Below are 11,025 nucleotides of genomic sequence, written 5' to 3'. Positions count from 1 at the left end.
TTGTTCTCTGATCGTGACGTAGGGAACGGGCCTAGAAGGTCCATTCCAATCTGTTGAAAGGGCCTCGAAGGGATGGCGATCGGTTGCAGAAGTCCGGTGGGTCTTGTCGGCGGCGTTTTTCGTCGCTGGCAGTCACGGCAACTCCAAACGTAGTGGGTGACGTCAGATGTAAGGCGGGGCCAGAAGTACTTCGCCTTAATTTTTGCAATAGTGCGAGCTGTGCCGAGATGTCCGGAAGACGGGTCGTCGTGGGACGCTTCCAAAATTTCGTTACGAAGGTCTGCGGGGATGACAATTAGATAATTCGTTCTCGTTCCGGGGCTGAAATTCTTCACGAGAACGGAGTTTTTAAGGCTGAATGCTGGTAAGTTCCGCTTGAACGCTCTAGGCACGGCGACGTTTCGTCCTTCGAGGTAGTCGATCATTACGCGCAAGTCGGGGTCGGCACGCTGCTAGGCGGCAAGGTCGCTCTCCGTAACAACTCCGAAGAACGAGCTATCTTCATAGGAGTCTTGTGGTGGTGGGTCGACAGGGGCGCGGGACAAGCAGTTGGCGTCGGAGTGTTTCCTGCCGGATTTTAGACGATTGTAACGTCGAACTCTTGGAGGCGCAAACTCCACCACCCAAGACGGCCAGAGGGGTCCTTAAAATTGGCGAGCCAACACGGCGCATGGTGGTCTGTCACAACCTTGAATGGTCTACCATACACGTATGGGCGAAATTTTGAAATGGCCCATATGATTGCCAGGCACTCTTTTTCGGAATCAGAGTAGTTTTTCTCCTCCTTCGACAGACGATTACCTTTTCGCACCCGCTTTGCTTTTGGACGAGGACGGCCCCCAAACCTATATCGCTGGCGTCCGTGTGCATTTCTGTTTCGGCGTTTTCGTCGAAATGAGCGAGCACGGGCGGGTTTTGTAGGCGTTGTTTCAGCTCGCAGAATGCTTTTTCTTGTGCGTTTTCCCAGGCGAAAGGGGTGCTATCTTTTGTCAGGCGCGTGAGTGGCTCTGCGATGCGTGCGAAGCTTGCGACGAAGCGCCGGTAGTATGCGCACAGTCCGAGAAATCTTCGCACGCTCTTTTTGTCTTTCGGTCTTGGAAAGTTCGCTATGGCTGATGTTTTCGCCGGGTCAGGCAGGACTCCCGCGGCGTTGACGACGTGTCCCAAAAACTTGAGTTCCTCGTAAGCGAAGCGGCACTTTTCGGGCTTCAGCGTTACCCCCACGTACGGATGGTCTCGAGTACAGATTCCAACCTTGCAAGGTGTTCGTCGAAAGTCCGGGCGAATACCACAACGTCGTCGAGGTATACGAGGCAGGTGTGCCACTTCAGGCCAGCTAGCACAGTGTCCATGACTCTTTGAAACGTTGCTGGCGCCGTGCACATCCCAAACGGCATCACCTTGAACTCGTATAGGCCGTCCGGGGTTATAAATGCGGTCTTCTCTCGGTCCCTCTCGTCCAACTCAATTTCCCAGTAGCCGGTCTTTAGATCCATCGATGAGAAGTACTTCGCATGGCAGAGGTGGTCGCGGGTGTCGTCGATTCGTGGCAGGGAGTATACGTTCTTTTTAGTGACTTTGTTCAGTCGCTTTAGTCAATGCAAAACCTTAATGTGCTGTCTCTTTTCTTCACCAGTACAACCGGCGCAGCCCAGGGGCTTTTCGATGGCTGTATAATGTCGTCGCTGAGCATGTCGTCGACTTGAGTCCGGATGGCTTCCCGCTCGTGGGAAGAGACGCGGTACGGTGACTGTGGGGTAGGTTGGCTCCATCTTCGATTATTATTCGGTGCTTCGCTAGAGGTGTCTGACGTAGTTTTGAATTCGACGAAAAACACTCCCTGTATCGACGCAGCAAAGCCAATAATTTGTTTCGTTCTGCTTGCGGTAACGTCGGATTCACGTCGAAGGGTTTCGGAATCTTGAAGGTATCTTCGGGTGCGCGTTGAAATTCGGCAACCGCGATCACGTCACTTGCTTGTTGCGTTTCTTCGAGGAACGCAATTGAAGCGCCCTTGTTTAAATGCTGGTACTCCTCAGTGAAATTGGTGACCAAAATGTGGGATTTGCGCTGCTTAAACCGCGCAATGCCTCTTGCGACAGACACACCGCGGTCGAGAAGCAACCTTTGGTCACTCTCCACGATAGCGTCAACGTCAGGAGCAGCACCTTCACAGTAGACGGTGATCATCAAACTTGCGCGGAGTGGCAGTGTGACATGATCATCGGCGATCCTTAGAGCTGCACGGGGTCGGTGTTCGGTTCTGGCGTCATGGAGTGATCGGTGTAAAAAGTTATGGACTTGGTCTGTAGATCAAGTATTGCACCGTTGTCCGTCAAAAAGTCCATTCCGAGAATTACGTCGCGGGAGCAGTTAGGCAAGATGACGAACGCGGCAGGGTACGTCGTGCCGTTTATGGTGATGCGGGATGTGCACGTTCCACTTGGCGTCACGAGGTGTCCTCCCGCTGTGCGTATGTGCGGACCGTCCCATCTGGTCATAACTTTCTTCAGCTTAGACGCAAATGGTCCGCTCATTACTGAGTAGTCGGCTCCCGTGTCTACGACGGCGACTACGTCAAAGCCGTCGATGGACACCTTGACGTCGGATGCCGCCTTCCTCGAGTTCCGGCTTCGTCGGGGCGTCGCATCTCGGCTTGTGTGTGTTGACGGTCGGGCACTGTGCGTCGTCGTTGTCGTCGTCTTCTCAGCGGACGTCTCGGTCAGGTCGGGTACTCATTGCGCCGTGTATCTGTCGTCGTGTTCGGGAGTCTCGTCAGGGTTAGGTCGGGCGGTCGGGATGTTGGCATGTCGTGAATCACTGTCTTCCGTGAGTCGTTGCGTCTTTGGAGGGTTTTCATTTTCAGCGATCGTTCAACTTTACCTCCAGAAGTTGCTGCTTTTAGTTTCCCCCGCGTGGGCTGGGGGACCTTCCACGTGCGAAATCAGCACCGCTACGGCGGTTGGGCGACTGGTATAGGTAGGGCGACGGCGATCGGTTGAAGCGGGCTGGGCCTCGGTTAGTGTTGGACAGGTATTCGTCGATCTCAGTAGGGCGCTGGCCGGGTCGGGGGCGTGGGGCGTCGACGGAGAAACCACGCAGTCCGAGTCTCCTGTACGGGCAGCGACGGTAGTTGTGATCGGCCTCTCCGCAGTGGTAGCACAGCGGACGATTATCGGCGGTTCGCCATACGCCCGTCTTCCTCGGCGCCTGGTTTTGGTGTGCAGGAGGTCCGGCGGGCGACAGTGGACGGCGGTACGGCGGGACTTCTTGAAGACGGGTTGGAGCAGGGAGGGGTCATCGAACAGCCGCGGAGTAGGTCATAGCTTGAGGCTCACGTGGTACTTCGGGAGGCGTAGAAGTACCCAAAGCGAGTTGAATTTCTTCCCGAATCACGTCGCTCATAGAGGTGACTTGGGGTTGCGGCGTTGTTGGGAAGAGTTTCCGCAGTTCTTCTCTGACGATAGCGCGGATTGTATCACGTAGTGTGTCAGAGCTAAAAGCCCCGGCGTCGATCGTGTCCGCAACTAGCGCATTGATGGGACGGTCGTACTGCTTCGTGCGCATTTCCAATGTCTTCTCCACGGCGGCCACCTCGGATACGAATTCGGCCACCGATTTGGGGGGGCTGCGGACAAGGCAAGCAAAAAGTTCTTGCTTTACTTCTCGCATCAGAAACCTCAGTTTCTTTTCTTCCGTCATATCCGGCTCCGCAAGATGAAATAGTCGCTTCATTTCCTCAACGAAGATTACGACTCCTTCGTTCGGGTGTATCGTTCGAGTTTCCAGTAAAAGCGCAGCTCGTTCTTTTCTCACCACGGTCGTGAAGGTCCTAAGGAACTCGCTTTTCAATTGCGTCCAGTCGGTCAAGGTGCTCTCGTGGTTCTCGAACCAAGTTCGAGCTGCATCCTCCAAGTAAAAGAAAACATGCCGGAAGGTTTCTTCATCGTCCCACCTGTTGAAGGTCCGCACGCGCTCCAGCTTCTCCAACCATTCCTCAGGGTCTTCAGCGGATGCTGAAGACCCCGAGGCGGTTCCCGGGGCTGCTGCAGGACGATTGGCGACGTTGTTTCTTGCGCCATGGTGTTGGTTGCAGCGTTTCTTCTCTTGGGCCCTTCTGGCATAAGACCGAACTCGGGTAGCAATCCTTGCAGTCGGCGGCTTTCTCTGGTTGGACTTGCTTGGCGGCTTCCCGAGGTTGTAGTGGGCATGAAGGGTGCGTACCCCGCACCTCCACCAGATGTCACGAAGACAAGGACGGCGCAGTTGTCTTGAAGGAGAAACAAGTTTATTGGAGCGAACTTGTGCTCCCCTAACAATACAAAAGAATACAGAGGCGGCGAAGCAGCGGTCAACAAAGTGACTTGCGTCGGCGAGCGTCGCAGAATCGAATGCCGCGGCGTCTGCTGCGCAGGCTTTTATCTTTCGGCGCGAGAGTTTCTGGAACGATCGATTCACATCCAGAACATTGTAGATCACAGAAGATTATTCTGCGCTAGCGGCGTTAGGGTGAAGCACTCTGCTTATCTGAATGAGGTAGCCCGTGCGGCATAACAATAAAGAATGGAACACGCGCTTCGCATGGGACGCAGATAACAGAGCCGGGCGCAGCCGGGCATTTAAAACAAACAATAAATAAACAAACCCGTACATGGTTCGCGGAAATATAAATATGAGCAAGAAAAAATGCCTGCATCATTCAGTGACGATGTTCGTGCATCAAAATATCCCGATCCCGAAAAAGCGATTCCCTATGAACGCTCTATTGTGAACACGGCACGATTATACCGTGCACAGAGCGTGCAAAGTTTGGAGCATATAAAGTTCCAAGGGCTGGAATCGCCACATACAGACATTCTGTAATGTCAACCGCACGACCAAAGCGTGTTAACGCAACGCTGCTAAATTCTTCGGAGCTAGCTAGCGCTGACGATTCTCAATCGGCGACTGTCACCCGTTGCACGTCGGCGCACAACAACATCAACGTTAGACTGGCAGAGGGCACGAAACAGGCATGCTAAACGTACGCTAAAGAGCTGCGTGCAATCATTGCAGTACTCACCTCGAAAACACGGGAAGCAGCGGTGGGCTCCCAGCAATCTCGCTTCACGTTTGCGCCGGTTAGGGCTGGTCGGGAAGCGGAACCTTCGTACGCCCTGTCGGCAATGGCTTGTGCAGTGCGGCACGCAACAGCCTGGCATTTCTGCTTCCAAAGTACGCAGTTAGCGCGAGGATGATGTCATGGCACAGGCTGGCTTGAGAGCGCTTTGGGTAATCGCAGCGCATAGCACAGCTTCCACACCCGCGCCAACGTGCACGATGCAGCAGGAACGACTGGCCGGGATCCAACATGGCGCTCTCGTCGCCCGTTGCCATGGATACCTGGACGGGCAACACTGTGTGTTGGTGGGCGCCAGCGAGCGTTGCGACAAAGGCTGACACCACCCTAAAAAACGGCGGCATGCAGGCTCCCTACGCAAATCTGTACTGCTGCGCCATCTGCCACCACTTACCGCCAAGTCGAGGCTCCATAAACTTGCGCGCCAGTCGCTCTTTGTGCATGCCTGTGCTTGCTTTCTTATCAGGCATCTCTGGTCACTAGCTCACTTCCTCGTGACCTGCTTTCGACGTGCTTTCATAACGCTGTAATAACATTCAGCCGCTGTGGCGCCGCGGGGCCATGGGCGTGGGTCTGCGCTCACTAGTGCAACCAAAGACGCAGGTCGTGCCCACCTTTTGCGCGGGTACCGACTTTGTCTGAATATATGCTATCTACAAAGTCATGGGCTGGTCGACCATTCAGTAATTACAGCGGAGGTCCTATGGACTAGGCCCTCAAGAAAACTGTGTGCGTGGACGTGTGTTGCGGCAAAGCCAACTTTCCGGTGAATTCTCTGTAGCTCTCAATGTAATGCAAGTATCTTGAAAGAAGTGACCCTGATATTCGTACCAGTACGACGAAATGGCCTTAAATTACGGACTCAAATTACTAAGCACACTTTTACCAGCTTCCGCATAACTAAAGGTACGCAAGAGCTGTTACGTGCATAGCAAATATGCCAGTTCATACGCAAGGTTTTTCATGGGATTACAAGAATGTGCCCCGATTGAACATGGCGGAGAACAGACTTGCTCTTGCTTGAAAGGAAATACGAAAAAAATGAGTGCCCTTCCAATCTCTAAAGGAGTATGACCAGCGGAGTTGGGCACAGTACAAAGACCGAAAGAAACACGCTTGTAAATTGCGATTGAGAATACTTTCTTGTCAATTATCTGTATGAAACTTGGGGGGAGCCGAATTTTATCCTAGCGTACAAACATGGGGCCGTCCGATTCCTCCCATACAAGCCCCTGCATTGATTGCAAGCGAAACTTCCGCAGTATTTACAACTACCCTGTGAACTACCTACTCATGAAAAGTAAAAGAAACTTGGCGTAGTTACAGAGTCGTCCTAGGGGCCAATTTTAGGATGAATTTTCTCAAGATGCCGATATTAGATAGAGAGCTACGGAGCATTCCCCAGAATGTTGGCTTTGCCGCAACACACCTTGCCGATGCACGCAGCTTTGTTCAGGGCCTAGCCCATAACTGTTTAGCTGTAATAATCTAATGGTCGACCAGCACATCACTTTGTAGATAGCATATACTTAACGTTGATATCCGCGAAAAAGGGCCCGTGCAGACAAACCACATGTTTGGTTCATTCGAAAAATTGCCTCATTGGAACCATACTGACAATACCTTTAACGTAAATTTCGCTAAAATTAGCTGTATAAATACGAAAAAAGGGAATGGCCATGCGACCCACTATCTCATTTCCTGCAGCAGCACATATGATGACATATTTCCAGATGTGTGTTTGGTTAAGGCCGGCTAAAGCAAACGCAAATTCTACAGATCTTAAAAGCTTGCCAAGCGAGCTATTTGCGGTTAAATTTAGGGCACGTTCTTCTTATAGCAGTAACAATTGGGGGGCGAAGAATTAAAGTTACGAACGAACACGTAAACACCGCAGCCGTTCGTGCGACACTTTGCCGGCTGACACTACCCAGCCGTCTGACGCATTGGACTTGTTTGACACAACACTGACCAAATGACATAATCGGCACGGTCACTTACATGACCATGTTTTCGATTCATAGCTTAAGATTTAAAAACAATAAGTATTAACCCTATAAAAATATGGCAGCTATAGAAGTCCGGCCAGTAGCAAAGTGCGAGCACTGGCACTTCAGCGGTATTGCAGCGCCATCTGTTAAAGTCAGTGATAAACAAGATAACCAAACGGCCTTCTGTGAGATAATAGCAGCCCTGGTCAGCAGGCTATTTTAATTGTCAGGCCCTGCTCTGAATGCGACATTATCGACATCACGAAAACACACGATATAGCGGGAGCATTTATATTTTGGCTTAAAATGTTTAATTTTGTGGTAACCCGGCAATAGTGGCGGGGGATAATCCCACGGGATGGACATGTGCCGGGTGAGAAAGAAGATGTGGCGCGACATGAGCGAGAGTTGAACATGGCGGACTGGGCTGGACTAGGTGTGCTCAGCCGGATCGGCAGAGCAGTGGACCTTGGCGGAACGGGACTCCCAGTAAAGTTGTGGTTTTAGGGGGCTTAGTGTCTTTCTGGTGAACTACGACCGGGTGCAAGAACCCCGGAACCGCAGTTTCTAAGTGAATAACGCATCATTTGCTGCAGGACAAGTGCTGAGGGCACTATAAAACACTAAATCTTTGGAACAAAACCAACTTGTGTTTTGTTTGCATGGCCCCTGTAAAGGCGGCCGCGAGCAACGTGTTTTGTTGCACCAGTGACAGCAGACCCGCGGCGATGGTTACGCAGCGCCACAGCGGCTTCCGCCAATATCCAAAGCGTGTCACTGCGAAGCGACTGACCAGGGATTCCTCATAACGAAGTACAGGCCAGCACAAACCGCACTTTGCACGCAAGTTTTTTTATCGACGACCTGGCGATCTGTGGCGGCAAGTGAAACAGCAGCCTCTCCGCCACGCACTGCACATCCCGCAAACTTTAGCAGCTGACAGAACATCCACCCAATACACCCTTTAAGAACGTCAGCGCCGCCTAGTGACGGACGCACCAACTGCTCTCGTCCGCCATTACTTGATCTACTTGCCAGCGTGCGGCATGCACACACGGTACGCATTAGCGCTCAGTGGCTCGAGTTTACTATCTTTTATACTTTTTGCGGCCTCTTGCGCCCTGCAGACGCGAGTCGTCATCGTCTGAACACATCCGCGATGCCAGGATGCTGTTGCGTGCCTTTGTGCAGCCAGCGTGCCACGAAAGACGCGCTCGGAAACAAGGTACGTACGTACTCAGTACATACGTGACGCTAGAACGTGCCGTAGCAGATCTGATGTATGAACGGAAAACATGCTGGCCATGCGTACTGAAAAACCGCTTGCATCAAAAAGAAGGGGAGGTGATCTGTTTAAACCATTGGCAAGCGTGCTGCGCTGCTGGACGAGTGCGTACTTTCCCTGGTCGCGGTCGCTTAGTGTTCGGGCTCGCCGTGAGCACTTCGTGCGAACTGCTCGCGCTTGCTTCAGTTTTTTTTATTATTATCGTTAAATACTACGGTTAGGAGCAGTTTGTGAAGATTACCTGAGAACTTCTCTAGCGTGGGCTGATGTAAAGTCATTGGAGGTAGATATTTTCATGTTTTAAGCGCGTTGAATTCGCCCGATGACTTTCACGTCATATTTCCTGTTGGTCTCAATGACTTTTCAGTTTGTTTCGTGAGCGCGCTACTTCTACGTTTTCAGTCAAAGTTGTGCTTCGTATGTAGTTTTCACGGTACGATTTTAGTGAGCTCGCCAAAATCGCATGTGGTTGCTACTTAACGTCCGTTCATAGTTTTTATGGTTATCAGCCAACCTAGAAACATTGCACTAAATTGTTCCTTTTCTTAAGGGAATAACAACATGAATAGTATAGAAAGCAACTACGCGATGTTTTTTTTTGCTTCTTTGGGCTAATGCAATTTTTTACCCCTTTCTTAGGTTTCATTCTTAGGATTCCCAAATGATCCTGGCCTGAAAAAAAAGTGGATTGTGGCTATACGCCGAGATCAACGCAAGAAATTTCAAATAACCAAACACACGAAGGTCTGCTCAAAGCACTTTGTTGATAGTGACTTCTTCTCAAACTACGCATCCGGTAGAAGACGCCTGAAAGAGCATGCTGTGCCAAGTGTGTTCAACTTCCCGTCACAACGTCCTAAAGTACAAAGGCCACCCCCTAAGCAACGCTGCGCAACAAATGTGCAGCAGTTGACAACCCAACGTCAAAAAGCTTTTACTGGGAATGGCAACTTTGATGGGGTGTGTGCACAAGATGTAGATCTCCCTTCCTCGGACGAACCAAGCAACGAGGACACTGAAATGAGCAGCTTGGAACGACAGTCATCTGTTTCCAGCCAAGGCTGCCCATTCTGCAATGAAGCCAAAACTGCAGCGACACAGAATCAGCAGCTGCTGAAAGCAGCCCAGGATGATCTAAAAGCCACGCAGAACGAACTGTTACGTTTTAAAACGGAACTTCGAAAAGCCGGAGATCTAGAAGAGGAGCTGAAGGCTGCTAAGTTGAAGGTTTTGCAAATTACGAGAGAGTTAGAACTGATGAAGGAGGTGGCAGATACGCTGCGGAAAAAAGCCGGACCACAGTTTTCCATTGAACGGTTCAAGCACAGCGATGAAGATATGCGTTTTTATACTGGCCTACCATCATACACAGTGTTCCAGTTTCTTGTTATGTTCTTCAACCCTGGCTTACAACGGGAGAATGTGAGAACTTGGTCCACACCTCGTTCAGACCCACCAAAAGCAGGCAGACCAAGGAGTCTCACAGTGGAAAATGAATTCTTTTTGTTTCTTGTGAGGATGCGCCTCGGACTGTTGGAAAAAGACTTGGCAGACAGATTTTGCGCGTCGATTGCCACCGTTTCAAGCATATGCATAACTTGGACAAGCTTCGCTTTTATCAAGTTGTCCCATCTGAATTTATGGTTTTCTAAAGCAAAAGTGCTTGAAGAGATGCCTCCAGCTTTCAAGCCCAAGTACTCCTCAACACGCGTTATCCTGGATGCAACTGAGATAAAATGTCAGGCAGCGAGCTCACTCGCACTTCAGTCGGAAACATATTCGCACTACAAGTCTGCGAATACATTTAAGGGTTTGGTCGGCATTTCACCCGATGGCACCGTGACTTTTGTGTCAAACCTTTTTCCAGGCTCCATCTCCGACAAGGAATGCGTGCGTCAAAGTGGTTTTTGGAAGCGTTCTTTTGAGGAGGGTGACGTCGTAATGGCTGACAAGGGCTTCAAAATCCAGGACCTACTAGATGACATCAAGGTTCAGCTGAACACACCACCCTTTCTTACCAGAGAGCAATTCTCGGAGGAGGAGGTGGAAGAGACCGAGGAAATCGCGTCACTGCGCATGCACGTGGAGCGACGCATACAGCGAATCAAGAACTTCCACATCTTCGACAGACCTATACCGCTTTCCCTGGGTCCTGTCATCAACGAGATGTGGGTGGTGTGTGTTTTGCTGAAAACTTTCAGTCTCCCATTATACGTGCACCAGGTGACCACACACCTAATGACACTACCCCAAATGACTCAACACCAAGTGTGAGTGAATGAAAATGTGTTTATTCATGGACAATTCATCCACCGCAGAGGAGCTGGAGAACCGAGGAAGAAGCTCTGAATAAACAAACACTAAATCTTTTGCATAAAACAAACTTGTATTTTATCTTTATGACACCTCTGTGCTTGCAGTGGGAACTTACAGCACAAAGTGTGCTTCTCGTGACTAGCAAATTCTGCATTGCCCCTTTTATCACATTTATTTGGCTAAATAAGGCAGCAAAACAGAAAAGAAAAAGTTGTCAAGTTTAGGCCTGGCTACAGCCCAGTCCTGCTCGCAAAACCTTATGCGCTCAACAATCATGAACTGGTCCGCAAACACGGCAAAATCTGTCCAAGACA

General features: G+C 50.7%; 1 protein-coding gene across 1 annotated transcript; it reads left to right on the top strand.

Moving 5' to 3' along the window:
• The first annotated feature begins 9,913 nt into the window (after positions 1 to 9,913).
• Positions 9,914 to 10,669, top strand: LOC144170994 (uncharacterized). Its single transcript, XM_077700959.1, has one exon. The coding sequence runs from the start codon at positions 9,914 to 9,916 to the stop codon at positions 10,667 to 10,669; it is 756 nt and encodes a 251-aa protein (XP_077557085.1).
• The last annotated feature ends 356 nt before the right edge of the window (positions 10,670 to 11,025 follow it).

This window comes from Haemaphysalis longicornis, unplaced genomic scaffold, assembly GCF_048455015.1.
Source record: "Haemaphysalis longicornis isolate Haplotype H1 unplaced genomic scaffold, Haemaphysalis longicornis Haplotype H1 scaffold_1, whole genome shotgun sequence".
Classification (NCBI taxonomy): Eukaryota; Metazoa; Arthropoda; class Arachnida; order Ixodida; family Ixodidae; genus Haemaphysalis; species Haemaphysalis longicornis.
This window is presented reverse-complemented; position numbering and strand designations above follow the sequence as displayed.